Source organism: Phalacrocorax carbo, chromosome 4 (assembly GCF_963921805.1).
Source record: "Phalacrocorax carbo chromosome 4, bPhaCar2.1, whole genome shotgun sequence".
In the NCBI taxonomy this organism is placed as follows: Eukaryota; Metazoa; Chordata; class Aves; order Suliformes; family Phalacrocoracidae; genus Phalacrocorax; species Phalacrocorax carbo.
Window position 1 is genome coordinate 41,256,173 of NC_087516.1, and position 16,004 is coordinate 41,272,176.

At 55.8% G+C, this 16,004-nt stretch overlaps 1 protein-coding gene and 2 long non-coding RNA genes across 8 annotated transcripts; 1 reads left to right on the top strand and 2 right to left on the bottom strand.

The window, feature by feature from the left end:
- Window positions 1–556: 556 nt before the first annotated feature.
- On the bottom strand, window positions 557–6,603 carry LOC135313071 (uncharacterized). The gene is made up of 3 exons (XR_010372663.1): window positions 6,365–6,603; window positions 5,862–5,950; window positions 557–711 (listed from the first exon to the last, which is right to left on the bottom strand). It is a non-coding gene; the product is annotated as an uncharacterized LOC135313071 (long non-coding RNA).
- A 782-nt stretch (window positions 6,604–7,385) lies between these two features.
- Window positions 7,386–14,458, top strand: HAND2 (heart and neural crest derivatives expressed 2). 6 transcript variants are annotated; one of them, XM_064449707.1, is made up of 4 exons: window positions 7,386–7,984; window positions 9,035–10,056; window positions 10,842–11,610; window positions 12,865–14,458. In XM_064449707.1, exons 1-2 carry the CDS (start codon window positions 7,430–7,432, stop codon window positions 9,131–9,133), a joined length of 654 nt encoding a protein of 217 aa, XP_064305777.1. In that variant the 5' UTR covers window positions 7,386–7,429; the 3' UTR covers window positions 9,134–10,056; window positions 10,842–11,610; window positions 12,865–14,458. The 6 variants fall into 6 exon arrangements, with proteins under 6 accessions (XP_064305777.1, XP_064305778.1, XP_064305776.1 ...); XM_064449708.1 differs by having other exon boundaries at window positions 13,440–14,458; XM_064449706.1 differs by having other exon boundaries at window positions 10,842–10,924; window positions 11,474–14,458.
- LOC135313072 (uncharacterized) lies at window positions 9,668–16,004 on the bottom strand. Its single transcript, XR_010372664.1, has 2 exons — window positions 15,792–16,004; window positions 9,668–10,644 (listed from the first exon to the last, which is right to left on the bottom strand). It is a non-coding gene; the product is annotated as an uncharacterized LOC135313072 (long non-coding RNA).

Here is a 16,004-nt window from a genome sequence, read left to right on the forward strand (position 1 = left end):
ATGTATTCCTCGCTGCCTTTTCTCTTGCTGTGTGAGCCTGCCCCGGCACTCGCTCTCGCAGCCCTACATAGGCTTCCACGGTCAATTAGCGCCTGTCTGAATCCCGTGTTAAATACAAATGAGATCTTTGGTAAAACGCACGTTTCACATTTGGAAAGGTGCTAACGCCTGTAGGAGAGTGTGGGCTGCAGTCCTTTTTCAGGTTTCTTCCTCGAAGCACTAACACTTGGACGATATTGAAAATCCCCCCACTCTCGATTTTAAAATCAGCTTTAGTTCCGAAAAACGGGGCTCGCTTTCGCACTGAAGTGCCTGCAGCCTGCAGGGCCCTCGGATCTTACCTAGGGCAGGTCTGCTCCTCTCCCTGGCCACCGCACCATCTTCTGCACGTACATCGCTGCCAGCGTTTCTGTTGAACGTGTGTACGGGTATATATATATACACACACACACACCTGGACGGAGATCAAAATAATCTTTGAGGGAATACCTAATAAAAGGGGAGCATTGTCTCTTCCTAGAGGGAAGAAAAAATGAAAAGCAGAAAAACAAAGTGGTGACTTAGTAAAATATGTTCCGCACGGTGATGTAAAATATTTATTTTTGTTGTCGCATTTACACCCAACGCTTTGGCCACGGCCCCGTTTCCCTGCAGGTCCGAGAAGGTGCATGACACTCCGTTCTCCACTTCCCGGCTTCTTCAGTCACTTTCCTGAAGAGAAGAGTAAAGACATTTTTTTTTCCCCCAGCTAAAGCGAAGCGAATAAAGATTTTGCGTATCCACGGGTCGCTTGTATCATCTGGAAGAGCAAATTACAGTACGGCCGCGCATTTCTAGTAAAGCCTCCTGCCTTCTGTTTATGTTATGACATTGCTGTTTGTAATTATTTTTATTTTAATTTTATGTCATTTTTAACAGAAGCCAGACCGGTTTTCCCTCCGTCTTTTGTACACAGTGCTCTCTTTCTCGATAAGATGTTCTTTCCTATCTTCTCGTTTTTTCTTTTAAAAATGTTTATAGTTCCCCACCAGCAATTCTCCAATATTTCTCTCTTGTATTTTAAGGACTTGTCCCTGTCTTGCTTTATTTGTTTGTGTGAAATTTAGTTTGAAAGGAGATCAGAGGGAGCAGGAGGGGTTTGTAATAAGAGAATGACCAAGTGACCTAAAGGCTGATTATATGTCATTAACTGGAGACTTGGTGTATCCAAATTACCAAAAAGACCTCACTCAGCCAGATCAATTACACCGAGATACGCATATAGGAACTGAGGTCCAGGCTGATGCTTCTAACAAGTGTGCAGCCGACATCTGCAGGAGTCAGCTGCTAAGTTTTAAGAGCAGCCCGTGCGTTTCGGCCGGTCCGGGGCCGGCGGGCGCGGGGTGCGGAGCGGCAGGTACACGGTGCGGGGGGCACCGGCGGGACGACACCGCCGGTTTGGGGTGTGCACTTAGGGAGAAATTGCAGTTAATTGTCACTGCTCCAGAGGGATTTTTTTTTTTTTTTTAAAGCCAAGCGAGGTTGCCTTTGATCTATGAACGCTGCATAAACCCCAGCCTTGCTAAATGGAGACTTTCCATGAAGAATGACAATAGAAATGTTGATTTTTTGCTAGCCTAAACCCAAAACGACGCCAGCCTAACCTCTGCTTCCTCCAACGCCTGAGTTTCAGATGCTGGAGGAGAAAATATTTATTAATGAAGGCAGTTACATTCGCGAGCTATTTCGCAGCGCCGAGCTCAAGGGCGGCAAAAGATGCTTTTTCCCAGGGACGCAAACAACATTACGTGACAAAAACGCGTGCCTGTCTGTATGCATACATGTGCGTGTTTATACATGCATACGTATAGGATACATATGTGACAAACCCAATAAACAGAGACACGCTGTGCGTTCACTGCAGAATTTTATAAGGTCTTTATTATTGTTCTTCTGACAAAGGGGTCTTGGTTGGAGTTCGTTGTGTTTTCCTTTTCTTTCTGCGAGTCCTGTCTAGGGTCTAAATGCAACTCTGGATCCTCGGTCACAAATATAAGCAATCCTCGAATAATTGCTTACACATGCGGTGGTAAAATGCGCAGGGTCCCGCGCTTACCGCCAATCATTGCGACTTACAAAATGGTCAGTGTCTTGGGTTTTTCTTCTCGTCCCTGCTTTTTTTTTTTTTTTTTTTTTGTATATACAACGGCTGCGAGATTATCATGCCTGAAATATGTGGGCGTTCATTACCGATAATAGTAACGTAAACCAGGGTTCCTCCACCTCCGATGGCAGCAATTAATTCGGGCCTGCTGGGCCCGATTCTGCCCTCTGCCCTGGACGTTGAAATCCAGGTTGTGTGAGCGTAACGGAGGGTATAAGTAGGCCCATTAGGCACAAGTCCTTTTCATTAACCCGCCCTGACAGGTTGACCTTACCTTCAAACGATATTTCTCCGGTGCCTCTTTACAAAATCCGTTTTCTTGCGGGTTTACGTTCTTCTGCGAACTCCTAAACCACGGCCCAAGGATAGGACATGTCGCACCCCTGGGACAGGGGCTGCTTCGGCCTCCCCAGATCCATCCGAGAACGATACCCCTTTCTGATACGTTTGGTCCCGGGTCAATGACATCATGCACTCTATAAATTCAAACGCGTCTCGACTTTTCAAGCCGTGCACCGGGCGGCTGAGCGATGTGGTAGGCAGCCGGGCGGGAGGAAGAAGGAGAGGCACCCCGCAGCCCCCGAGCCCCGGCCGCGCACCCCCGGGAGTTTAGGAGCTGCCTTAAAGGGGGAGAAAACCGTCGGGGGGTGGGGGGGGTGCGCTTTCCGGCCAGGGCTGCGCCTAAGCCGCGAGGGACGGGGTGGCCTTAGGGTGCTTTTGTGGGTCTGACTGTTTGTTTGCATTAATGAAACCTATAAAGCCGAAGGGAGGACGCGGCGTTGCTGCGGGGAGCGGGGGAGGCGCGGGGCTGGGCTCGGCGCCGGGCACGGCTCCGCTGCCGCCCTGCCCTCACCCCCAAAACCGCCCCGCCGGTATCGGAGGCTCCTCGACGCGAAGGTGCGGGAAAGGAGCAAAGACGGAGCGGCTGGCTGCGCAGGCACCGGCCAGGCGCCTTTATGCCCCCGGCCTGCTCATTAAAGCGCCCGGCGCGGTGGGCCTGCAGCCCTCCCGGCCAGCTAGCCCGAGCGTCCCCAGCAGATGTGGTTTCCGACCACCCAGCGTCGGCACCTCTTCCCCGTTTCCATACGGTTTCGCCTGATTCGGAGAAATTAGCTTAATTTGCAATTTAGCTTAATTCACACAAGCCCGGGACGGGGAGGGGAGGGAGGTGGGAGCAGAGCTCTATTGTTTTGTTATCCCCAAATCCCACCCTACCCGTGGCCCGGAGGAGAGAAGTGACCTGGCGATAAGCGGCCCGGCGGCGGCTGAGCGCCAGGGCAGGGCAGCCGGTGGCCCCGCTGAGCGGGCGCCCTGCCCGCCGCCCCCCGCCGCCCCCCGCGCCTCGGGCTCCGGCGTCCCGCTCCCCCCGGCGCCGCGGGGCACCCACCGGCGGCAAGGGCAGCCCCTTCCTCCCGCTCAGCGCCCCGGAGGGCTGTCGTGCCGGAGATGCAACAACCGTGGGGCAAAAGCAATGTTACAGCCCCCCCCCGGCAAAATAAATTTTTTTTAAAAAGCGGAGGCGGAGGGGGGGGAGGGAAAGGGAAAACCAGCCTCGGCACAGTCGCCACCAAAATTTCTTAATTACAGCGAGCTAGGAAAGTCCTGTTTGGCAGCAGAGCCCAGATAAATCGCCGCCTAACATGCAACCATTTTGGCAGGGGAATAAGTGACACGAGGAGAGAGCTTTTTTTTTTTTTTTTTAAGCGAGTGATTTGTGCGCGAAAAACAAACTAATCGAATCAATAAATGGAGGATCGGCAAAACGCTGGTACTTTCGCTTTTTTAGCGGACTCTGAGTCTAGTCTTGGGAAAGGTACTTTGGGCTACAGAGGTTTCCAACGCGTTGATCAAACAGAAAAAGCTATAACCCCTGCTCGGCCAGTCTGAGTAGATACAAGCTGAGGGAGGACACAAGAGCTGCGTTTGCCCTAAAAGTCGCTTTATAAAACGCATAAGCAACTGCGGGGGGGATAGGAATTAAAAATATACCTAAGATCCTGCTGGTTCCTTTATCTAGAGACCCTCTTTCTCCAAAGCTAATTAAGCAATAATGATGCTCGCTTTGGAGACTGGTGCTTTGATCGGTATCTCCTGTATCTTTTATTACTTTTTCTCTGCTTCATGTTTTCCGTTTCCTTCATCATTGGAGATGTTATCGGAGTGACCGTAGTGGCTCGCCACAGAGGCTGTCACAGTCGCAGCCCAGCCGGCAGCATATTTGAAAGCTCCTCCACAAATAAGGACAGTGCAAAGAAACACAACCCTGCTTGCACGCCAATATACCTCTCCGGCCTCGACAATGCCCGCTTCTTCTCCGCCATCAGGGAAAATACCGCAGCAGAATAAAACCGGGGAGCGCTGGGGCAGCTCGCTGGGTTTCCAGGCTGCGCCGCCCGGCAGGCGGGCGGGGTGCGCTGCCCGGCGCCCCAGGCTCTGCCCGCTCCCCGCGCCCACGGCCTTCCCGGCGTTTAAATATCCGCTCTGGAGGCGCGTTTTTGCCTTAGGACGGTACAATATATTACACGTGTGTGCATCTATAGATACAGATATCCATCAGTCATTTTAGTACCAGCATGTGTGTGTGCGTCTAAGATGTACGTGTACACACATCGGTTCTACATCTGGACTAGTTTTTCACTTTCGTACTCGGTTTACACCCAGACGCAGACGCGTATGTGTATATACTTATATAAGCGTGCATCTGCCTTTCTGCTCTCCGTGCTCGCCCCCTCGCCGCGTCCAGCTCCGCGCTCCCGGTCCTGCCGAGACGCGGGGCCAGCGCCCCAGCTTCGCCGCCGGTGTTTCCCCGCCGAAGGCAGCTCCCGGGCAGGGCAGCGGGCTGCTTCTCGGCGGGCGGCCTCCTCCGCAGAGGCTGCCGCTTCCCCGCAGGGCTTTCCCCGCCGAGAGCCCGCACACCCACCCGCAAAGCCCCCGGGCCCCAGCGAGCCCCCGCGGTAGCGGTACCTCCGAGGGCGAGCGAGGCGGCCGCCCTTCTCCCCGCCGGGGCCGCTCGGGCTGAGCTCCTCTCCCCTCCCCGGGCGACGAGCTGGGTCCCCACAGAGGAGCTTTTTCGCCTTCTTCGACACCCCCCCACCACCACCACCGCCCCGGTGCTTCCCCCCAAGCCGTCCCCAGCGGCTCTGTTGTGGGGCCGGAGGGCGCCCTGAGCTGCTGCAGGAATTGGACTTGCGGTTCTTGCTGCCTCCTTTCGCAGGCTCCTCCATCTCTATCTTTCTCTTTCTTTAATTTATGACCTCTCAGCTCCTGTTGACACAGTTTTCCACACTGCCTATATTGTAGGATTGCATTGTAATATACGCCGAATCAGCCTAGCCGTCAGCCAGCACACATAAGGGTGGGTATTTGATATTTCGCAGCTCTTTAGTAACGCTCGGCTCCATTTGAAGATGACAACAATTCGCCTCGCCTCCAAGTTATCCGTGAATTACGGCTTGAAATCCGTTTTCCCTTTGTAATGTCTTCAAGCTCACCAAAGCAAAACACCTAAACAGCTACGGGAGATTTCCTCCTGGCCTGGCCGTTAAACAAACGTTTAACTATTCCCTTTCGATAACTAAACCTGCTTTCCTCAGATGCCGGTCTTTTTTATTGCAGAAGCAGGAATGCGGCGAATTATGTATATATTTGTTAGTAAAGGCTAGAAAATAAGCTCTGAACATGCTGTAAAATATATATATATATATATTCGGTTACTTACCGATCAGACCAGTTAAACAAGCATGAAAGTGCAGGAGCGTAAGTGATTCGGGTGAATACTGGCCGAGGTGCGTAGGCGCAGGCAGCAAGCTGGAAGAGAATCAGTTAGAGTCGGGTTTATTGTTAGTGTCTCAGAGTAATTCTTTCTGGAAGAAAACACCGTCCCTGGCCAAACCCTGGGCTCTGCGCTCCCTCGGCAAGCCGGCAGCCGCCGAGCCGGAGCCCGCCTTTGCTGCCTCGGACCGCCAGCCCGGTGGCGGTGGGGGCAAAGCCGCGGCGTCTCCCTCCTCCCGGGGACCAGGGATCCCTTTGTGTGCATCCACCGGCAGCGAGCGCTGCTGGGGCATGCCTACCGCGGCCGGGCCGCCGGTGCCGTGCCCTCCGACGCTGGTTTTATTTGTTCCTCGACCGGACCGGCGCGAAGCACTTCGTAAAAGCGACCTCGGCGCGTATCAAGCTCTCACACAGATTTTTGCCAAGAGATTCCTTGGATCCATACCGTACCTGGTTTGGGATTATCCGATATTTAAGTTTTAATGACTTGGTTGGCTTTTTGGTTGGTTTGTTGTTTGGGTTTTTTTTTTTTTGTTTTGGTTTTCGTTTTTGCTTTTTTTTTTTTAATGCAGATTTTACAGTGAGGCATCTGCTAAACACTTGCATTAACCTCTGCCTCCATGATAATTTTTTCCCCCCTTGTTTTAATTACATTATGGATGCGGAGGGGCAGCCAATCCTAAAAGAGGAGCTCGGCAATTAGCAGGGCGATCATCAAAAAGTTTTATTGCGGAGGGCGGCGGGCCCCGCCTCCGCCGCCAGCCATTGGCGGCCGCCGCTTCTGACGACATATATTAACCCGAGCGGCCCTAAACATGTAGCTGTACATGGAGATCGCGCCGGGCAGCCCTGCCAGTGCCCCGCGCCGCGCCGAGCCCCGCCGCCGCCGCCCGCCGCCGCCCGCCGCCCCCGCCGCGCCCGGGCGAGCGGCGCGGATGCCCCAGAGGAGCGCCGGGGCGCTGACCCCCGCGGCGCGGCGGGCAGGGATGCTTGCGGCCGCCCGGCACTGACGGCCCCCCCCGCCGCCGCCGCCGCCCGCCCGCCCGCCCCGAGCCGGGGGCGCATGGAGGGGGGCCGCGTGTAAGTACCACCCGGCCGGGCCGCGGCGGACTTGGCGAGAGCGGAGGGAAGCAAGAGGCGAGGAAGACCCCGGGCTGGGAAGCCAAGCCATTTTGTTTTGGTCGACTTCTCTCCATAGCTTTTTTTTTTTTTTTTTTTTTTCCTGTGCGCGCTTCCTCGAAGACCCGGCCCCGGGCGAGGAGGAGGAGGAGGAGGAGGTGGAGGCACAACGCATGAGCGGCGGCGGCGGCGCCTGGGGAGGGGGGATCGCTCGGGCACCCGCGGGGACTCTGCAGCAGCGCCCTATGGAGAGGCAGCGGGCAGCGGGGCAGTGCTGAGGGGTGAGCGGCGGGGAGCATCTCCCGCCGGTGCGGCGGGGGGTGGGGGGCGGGCGGGGAGGGGAAACCTTTGTTTTGGGGCCCGGGGGGGCGGGGTGGGGTGCGCTAGGGAGCGGGGATGAGTCTAGTGGGCGGCTTCCCCCACCACCCGGTGGTGCACCATGAGGGCTACCCTTTCGCCGCCGCCGCCGCTGCCGCCGCCGCCGCCGCCACCCGCTGCGGCCACGAGGAGAACCCCTACTTCCACGGCTGGCTCATCAGCAGCCACCCGGAGATGTCACCCCCCGACTACAGCATGGCTCTGTCCTACAGCCCCGAGTACGCCAACGGGGCGCCGGGCATGGACCACTCCCATTACGGGGGGGTGCCGCCCGGGAACGGCCCGCCCGGGCTCGGGGGGCCCCGGCCGGTGAAGCGCAGGGGCACGGCGAACCGCAAGGAGCGGCGCAGGACTCAGAGCATCAACAGCGCCTTCGCGGAGCTGCGGGAGTGCATCCCCAACGTGCCCGCCGACACCAAGCTCTCCAAGATCAAAACCCTCCGCCTGGCCACCAGCTACATCGCCTACCTCATGGACCTGCTGGCCAAGGATGACCAGAACGGGGAGGCGGAGGCCTTCAAGGCAGAGATCAAGAAGACAGACGTGAAGGAGGAGAAGAGGAAGAAAGAGCTGGTCAGTGCTCCGGGACGGGGCGGGACGGGACGGGACAGGATGGGGCGGGGGGGCCGCGGAGAGGAGGCTGCTCGGCTGCCCGCCGGCGCCCCTTCCCCGCGCACCCGGTGATGTCCACGGGGGACACCTCGGTCCCGCCCGCCCCTGGACATGGCCGGGAGCGGGGCAGGGGACAGCCCCTCGCGGAGCGCCCGGATCCGGCCCGGCGGCCGCTGGCAGCCGCGGGGGGAACGCGGCGACAGCGGGGCCCTCCGGCGGGGGTCCGTTCCCGGGCTTGGGCTCGTCCCGGATCCCAAACCGTGATCCCGCCAGAGGCAAGCCTCCGCTCTCTTCGGTAAAAGGCTGGAGGCGCGATTACCTGCTAAGCCCAGCCCGGCTTCCAAGCCAGGGCAAGCAATAGCTTCGCAGCGCGGGGCTTTCCCGCCCGTGCGCTCTGCGCTTGAACTTTTTTGACTTTTAACGGGAAGAAGAGTCGGCTTCGGCGAGGCAGCGCAAGCCCACTCTCGTGTAGGCCCCGCGGCACGCTCGGGCGCTAATTCTCGCAGATTTCGGTGGCCGCAGGCCCGAAGTTTAGCCACGATCCGTGCCCGCGCCCACAAGCCTCCTGCAGCCCAGGAGGGGACGGGCGGTTTAGCCCGGACCGTATGGGAATGCCCATCTCCCCGCAGAAGGCTGGCGCAGCTCAGCCTCCAGCCCTCTCCCCCTGCCTCCGAACCCCGCGGAAGGGCCGCGGTGGCGGCGCGGAGCCGGCCTCCACCTCCGCTGGGGACCGCGGGCGGCCGCGCACGACGGCGGGGCCGCTCCCACGGGCGGCGGCTTCGCCCGCGGCGAGACCCCGCTGGAGGCCGTCCCGCTTTGTCCCCTGCAGCCCAGAGGCCGCGGCAGGAGTCCCCGTCTCCTCATAGTTTTCCCTCTCAGAGCAGGGCAGAGGCGACCTAGAAAGGGGAGGAATATCTCTAACCTTTTTTTTACCTCTCTCTCCACCCCACCCCCCCACCCCCGCTTATTTCTGTTTCTCTCTTTCTCTCCCTTCGCATCCTGTCTCCCCAGAACGAAATCTTGAAAAGCACAGTTAGCAGCAACGATAAGAAAACCAAAGGGAGGACTGGCTGGCCGCAGCATGTCTGGGCTTTGGAGCTCAAGCAGTGAGCACGGCAGGACTGGAGGAGCCGTCCTCTTAGTTTCGGTAGCGAGCTCTCCTCTGAGGACTCTTGGTATTTGGAATCGTCCGGTTTATTTATGTGCAATTTCTCCCCCAACCCCCCCAAAATGTGGATATTTGAAGGAGAGGGAAAAAGCATTCCATAGATGAAGAGGAAACTCCAGCTTGGTAAGGGGTAATGTCTCTAATAGTTTCGTGAATGTTATTTGCTCTGTATAAAACACACGGGAAAACAGAACCATAGAAAAGGAAAAAAAAAAAAAAAAAGAAAAAAAATCCCTCCCTGGCATTAGTGTGTATGTGAAGTGTATCTTTAATACTTGGCCTTTTGGATATAAATATTCATGGGATTATAAAGTTATATTTCAACAGAAGCAGTTGCACCAATGTTTCGGTTGACTCGGTATTTAGTGTTGTAATTTTGTTGTGGTCGTTCAGTATTTGAAGATGTTTTCAACAGTTATTGGTTATGTGCACTTCCGTCCGTAAGGGGAAAAAGTGGAATCTAATTAATATTGAAGGTGTAAACGTTGTAAGTACTCAATAAACCACTGTGTGTGTTTTTTACAAAACCAAAAAAAAAAAAAAAAAAGAAAAAGGAAAAAAGAAAACCCAAATCTTTTTATGTTTTATACCTCAAAATGTTTTGAATAACAGCGTTGTTTATGGCTTTTTTTTTTCATAATATTTAAAATATTCGGAAGTAAACTAAATTATAAAGATGGCTCCTAAGTTTATTTTTAAACAAGTGACTGAGTGAAAGGAGGGGTAGAGGGAGGGATCTCGCCAGCCCCGTGAGTGTTGAACAGAAACCGGCAGTTCAGCTGAACAGGAATTCCTTGTGGTGGTGTTCTCCATGCAGGAGACCTACTGCTAACGGGAAACGGACAAGGGTGCAAACCCCGGGCGGGTCAGAACTGGCGGAGGCGGGCGGGTGTCTTGGCCCGGCGGCGGCGGTGCCAGGCGCTGCCGGGGCCGGGCCCGGAGCGGGGCCGCGCGGCGGGGGCGGCTTCCCCGGCGGAGGGGTGCCGGGGGCAGGCGAGGGAGGCCGGGGGGCTTTGCTCGGAGTGGTCATGTAGCAGGTAATTTTATGTCAAGGAAGAGAGAGCGAACAAGGCAAGGGATTTGCAGGGGGGGCGGTGGGGGGGGGGCGGTATGTAAGATTTACAATGAGCTACGGTGAACTTAATATTAACTTTGTGGTTCCCAAAACTCTCCCGGGTTGCACGTCTCCAGTCCGCCACAGCGAGCATTTTTTTTAAAAAAACCTTTTTTTTTTCTGACTGCAAACTGCAGCGGCCTGTGCTCTGGCTCCTTTTAGTACGTCCATCTGCTTCCCCAGTATGATCTCCTCTCTTCCCTTAGATCCGCGCAGTTATCTCCCGCCCTGTCCGCCGACTCATTTCCCAGGGTCCCGGAGCCAGGCCGGTGGCTTTTCTGCTCCCTGGTGCCGGGGCGAGCTGCAGACATTCAAAGCTGGGAAATGCGTGGCATCCCTCTGTATCGTAGGCAGGCAAGGCAAAATAAAATAAATAAATAAATAACGCTTCCTACGTAAAGAAGCTGCTGTAGGTATTTTTGGCAATTCCCGGTTAAGCGCAAGGTTTCCCACCTTTTCCATAATAAAATTCGGGTTCGTATTTTAAACCCTTACTTAAACTATCTCAACTTAAACCAAGCTGGCTCTCTCTCCAGGTCCAGGGCTGCATACCTGCCTGCCTTCCCCTGCCGCCGCGCCTAAGGAAGTGGCTCCCGACGGGACCCGGCACTAAGCGTAGGTAGATGTGCAATTGCCCATAAAAAGATAAGGGAGCCCCCGCGCCGTTTCGCCGCCCCTGCTGACAGTGGGGAGGTTGCGGGGTTACAACAACCAGACAAAAATGATGTGCCCTCCCTCCCGTCGGGTCAGGCAGCCCGGCTCTGCGCTCCGGCGTGGGTCTGTGTTTACAGACACTTGCCTTTGTTTACAACACTTGGAGAGAAGAATCTCCCTCCTTGTTTGCTTTTCCTTGCCTGTTAGTTGCCCAGCTGATAAACCGGAGCATCTCGCACTCCCCCCACCCCTTCCAAACATTCTTTTTTTTTTTTTTTTCGAGAAAAAAAAAAAAAGTGGGGGGGTGGCTGCGAGGGCTGTCGTGCGTCAGGTCCCGGCTCCCGACAGATGCTGTGTCTTCCCTTGACCGAGTCGCCGGGCTGCATCTCCCCCGGGGGAATGTGCGGCGGGGCCGGGGTGGGGGGAGCGGCGGGTGGCCCTGCTGCCTAGAGAATCGCCTCTCGGATATTTCCCCATCAATAATTTTCTATTTTTTGAAACGTTAATTTCTCAGAACCGGGAACTCCTCTGGATCCGCTAAGGACGATCTCTTTTAATTGCTCGCTAATGAGGATGTTGCCATTTTCTCAGGAGCAGTCATTCCTGCAGCTAAATCACAAGAGCCCTAGACAGGCCGGAGCCGACAAAAATGTAGGTTTTGACGTAAAAAGCTAAATGGGGAAGCAGAAGGTAAATTGATGGTAGAAGGGGATGTCAGTGCCCCGGCCCCAGCTCTCCGCCGGCAGAGCCGGGGCCTGATAACAGCGGAGCGCTGCGTCCGCACCCTGCCCGCACCCGGGGCCGCCACCGCCCCGGCCTCCTCGGGGCCACAGAAAACATTTTGGGGAGCTTTTTCAGAGGTGAAAGGCACGCAGGAGGAGGAACGGCAGCCTGTCCCCCTCTGCAGCATCTCCCCGCGCTGTGCGACGGGGGGAAGAAGAAAGAGAGGAGGGCGGCGGGGTCGCTGAAGCCACGTCCCCGCAGACGGGCGCATGTCCCCAGTTTATTCCTATTTTAGCCGCTCACCTCGTCTCATGGCTGGGGGAGTGAGGATCTCTGCTCTGGCCTCCAGAGGAAATAACATTTTAAATTTTTTTGCTTCCCCTTGAAGAGAAACGGCACCAAACCTCCCCGGGCAGGCGTCCCTCCTTCCCTGCCCTCCCAGGACGCGTCTCCTCGGCTCCCCGGGGTGCGGGCCCGAAACACCCCGCCCGCTCCCCGCAGGGAGGCCAGGACCTCCCCGCCGGCGGCGGCGTGGCCCCGGCGGCCCCGAGGGCGCCCCGTTTAGGCGGGTAGCAGCGGGGGGTTTTAGAGCTCGGCCGGGTTCTGGGGAGCGGGGAGGCAGCGAGGGGCCGGGCCGCTGCCCCGCCGCCGGCGGCGAGCCCGGCACGGTGGCTGTACGGTGTTTTGGGGGGCTCCCTGCGGCGCGCGGGACGCCGGCGGGACACCCAGCCCTGCCCCTGCTTTTGGGGTCGTTCTACGTGCCCTCGTTGCTATCAGACGTGCGCGGCGTGCCTGCATTCCTGCAGACGAGGAAGATAAACTGTGGTGGGCCTTTTTTTTCTTCTTTTTGCTTTGTGTTGTGGGCCTTTTTTCAGCCCCTCGTTCCCAGGAGCTCTTCTCTCCCTCAAAAGATTATTGCAGTAATTAGTGTTAATTTGCTATCGTTGTCAAAGAGGTGTAACAGGCCTACCCGGCCAAGCCGCAGACACCCCTAGAACAAGCGCCGAGACATCCGCGGGCAACTGTAAGGACATAAACACGGCCAGGGGATGCCATGAGCCTGAAAGGTGGGCGGGGAGGGGGGGGGGAGAAGGTTAATTATAAAACCTCTAAGCAAAATACCCTCCTTTTGCGCTTGGAAACTTAACTGTAATCCTCCTTTTTTCACACGTACTCGCCCAGCGACTCACAAATACACCCAGAAGAAACCTCCAAGTAGCGATGGGAAGGAAACGCATTCCGCACGCCTGCAGGCATAATCCCCTCTGCTGTAACGAGGGGCTTATCAATGTTTTATATATTTTTAATTTGGGATTTTTTTTTTTTGCGGGCCATGAAATATGTGCCTTTGCAAACGAGCTCCGATCTTTTCTATTTCTAATTGGCCAATTACTGTTCAGCTGTTTCAGCTCGTCCCGTACAATGGAGATTAAAGCAGAGCTGTTATCTGAATTATATATTCACATAAATTCTAGCAAAGCCGGGCGATGCGCGGGGCCAGTGCCTCTCTGGGAATCTCTGTGCCACCCTCTCCGCCTTCCAAACCAGCGTGGTGTGTGTCTCCCTCTTCCTCAGCTCTTCCCCCCCCCCCCAACCCCATTTTCCTCTAAAAATGTCGTTGCTTTGATGATCCGATTGTAGAGCATTGATTACAAATTTATTCTCAGACACTATATAAGTCTTTATATCTGCTATTAGAGACATCTGGGAATGATTAGAGCCCTCCCTCCCCCGGCTCTGCTCCCTCTATCTTGCAGCGAGGAGCGAGAGACATGTTGACGTCAGATCAGACGGCTAGGAGCCATCCTGCTCTCCACTTGGGTGTAATCACGGCGGCGCTTTCCAAGCCCCGGCCGCGGCCGCCAGCTGGGATGCGGGTGCAGCGGGACCCGGCCCTCCCGCCCCCAGGGCTCCTCGGCACAGCTCGGTTTTGAGCCCCCGGAGGCTCCGGCTCTTCTGGAGTTTGCTGCCGAGGTTGTTTGTTTATTTGGCTGTTTGGGACTTTGAGAAAGCAAAAGCAGTGCCTTCCGCATGCGGTGCTTCCCGCTCCCGCCCAGCCCCCGGCCCAGCGCTTGCTTTATCTCAGCCCGATTTCTCCCGGCGCATTCGCTCACAGCGCTGTCTTCCAAAATAAATACCGAGCCAGGCAGATTTCCACCTTATGTCTTGGCAGGGAGAAATTAGCCGAGCAAAGTGCAGTGCTTACATGCGGGCAATCGCAGGCGCGCTGACACCCCGCTATCCAAAGTGGTAGTCAGGTTTACAACGAGCCGGGAGAGCTGGAGGCTGCTATAAAACAAGACGATTCCCTACCCAAACGGCAGTGCCGCTGGCCAGGAGATGGCTTTGCACCTGCTATTAAATCCTAATGAATCGCCTCTAATTGAGAGCTGGGGCTGGCTGAGGGTGACTCCGAACAGCCAGCATGGTAGCTCTGCCTCAGCGGCACCCAAGACAGCGTTTGCCACGCTTATTTCCACAAGCTTTTTACTTTAAGATTTTGTACGTTTCCTACAACTCTTATTCTCCTCCCCCCCCCCCCCCCCGATGAGATGAAAAATAATAACTGAATAAATACAACTTGAACCTTCGCCGGCTGTTCGCAAAGTCTTGGACGGCTGACACTTGTCCAGCTGTACGTTGCAATCAGTGCTACTACCAGGAAGGGGGTGGATGAGAAAGCAGTCGATCTCGTCTCCAGAGGAAAGAGATAACGTTAGACTATTTGTCTGAAGGATTAAATTCTCGGGGTAAAATACGCTTACGAGGAGGGGGGGGGGAAAAAAAAGCCCTGCGTGACCCTAAAATTAAATTTAAAATTACGCTTCCATTTCTTTGTTCCAGCAGAATAAAATAAAATAAATCCCCTAAGATACCGCAATGCTCCGCTGTGTCTATCTGTAATCTCGAAAGGAAAAGGAACATTTCCTTTCTGAATCAGTGCAAACGTTATGCTGTGCGCTCGGCTTCCCACCACAGCCACCAACCCCAGGGCTCGGGGGGGGGGGGGGGGGGGGAGTGAAGAAAAAAGAAAGTAAAAGTAAAGGAAAAACCACCCCCAAACCATCCAACCTTGTGGAACAAACCCGAACCGAAAAAAAAAATCCCAGCAAATCCCATCGCTGGGCTTTACAAGAGAGAGCGCTGACTGGTGACGGCCCTTCCGCAGGGCTGCGGCTGTAGCCCCGGCACCTCTCCCCGGGGAGCCCCCGGCCCAGAGGCTGCAGCCGCCTCCCCGGGGGGCGGAGGGGGGCGGTCCGGGCTCCGCGGGCCCACAGGGGAAGGGCAGAGGGGTCCGCAGCCCCGCCGGTCCCGGGGCCAGGTACGGCTGCGGCGGGAGCCGGCTTCGGGGAACAGCAGTAATATATTAGCGAAACAATGGCGATCAGCGCGCCCGCATCCCCGAACCGTTTATTTGTTAATCGTGGGGGCTGTTCAAAGCAGGAACGAGCCCCTGCGTGGCCCAAAGTACTCGGGAGAAAAATGTAAAATTATATTTTAATGTATAGCAGTAGTGTCGTTTTCCTGGCCACGTATATTGAACAAACATGTGGGGATAATAGAGAGGACGATTCTCCTATAGGGGTCTCTATTTGCATGCCATATGTGGCTATAGGCTGAAACAGCTGCGTATAATGAACTTTTTAAAAAGCTAAATACGCATGCAAACCCATAGCAGTTTTCTAAAACTGGCCTAAAAGACAATGAAGTGTCCTGCCAGAAAATACAAGAGGCGGAAGAGATTAAAAATAATAATAATAACAGCAACATTAGCTCTCCCACCCCCCGCCCCAACCAAGCCTCAAACCTTCCCGTTTTGCCGGGATCCCTGCCCGAAGGAGGACCCCGGCAGCTTGGGGCGGGGGGGGGGGCTGCGGGGCTCCGGGGACGCCCGGGGGTCGAGCAGCGACGCGGCGGGGGGGAACGGACGGACGGAGGGGGGACCGGGGCGGTTGGCCGGGGCGAGCCGAAGCGCACCGCCCGGCCTTGACTGCCTCTCTCCCAAATCTGGTTTTCATAGAGCCGCGCAGTAATTACCTAAAGCCATAACTGTCTCCGAAATTATTCATTAAAGTCATTCTCGGGAATCTCGCGGCGCTAGCGCTTACATTTATGGCCTTTGCGCCATCCGAGCATGACATCGCCTCTCGCCCCGCTTCGTCGGCGGCCGGGTTTTTAACGTTGTGGAGGGGAAGGGGGGTGTGTGGGGGGGTGCTCTCTCTTGCCTTCCCCTCGGTGTTCGCCGGGGATTCAGGTTGCTTTCCCCCTTTTGGCGAAGGAGCGCGATGCAACCCGGCAGACACCTTGGGAGAGAGGAGGGT

What these genes read in the sequence shown, in the direction of transcription:
- HAND2 (XM_064449704.1), top strand. Translation starts at nt 7,430, where the DNA reads ATGAGTCTAGTGGGCGGCTTCCCCCACCACCCGGTGGTGCACCATGAG. An exon ending in AGAAGAGGAAGAAAGAGCTG is followed by an intron (nt 7,985 to 9,034) that starts GTCAGTGCTCCG and finishes CTGTCTCCCCAG; the next exon opens with AACGAAATCTTGAAAAGCAC.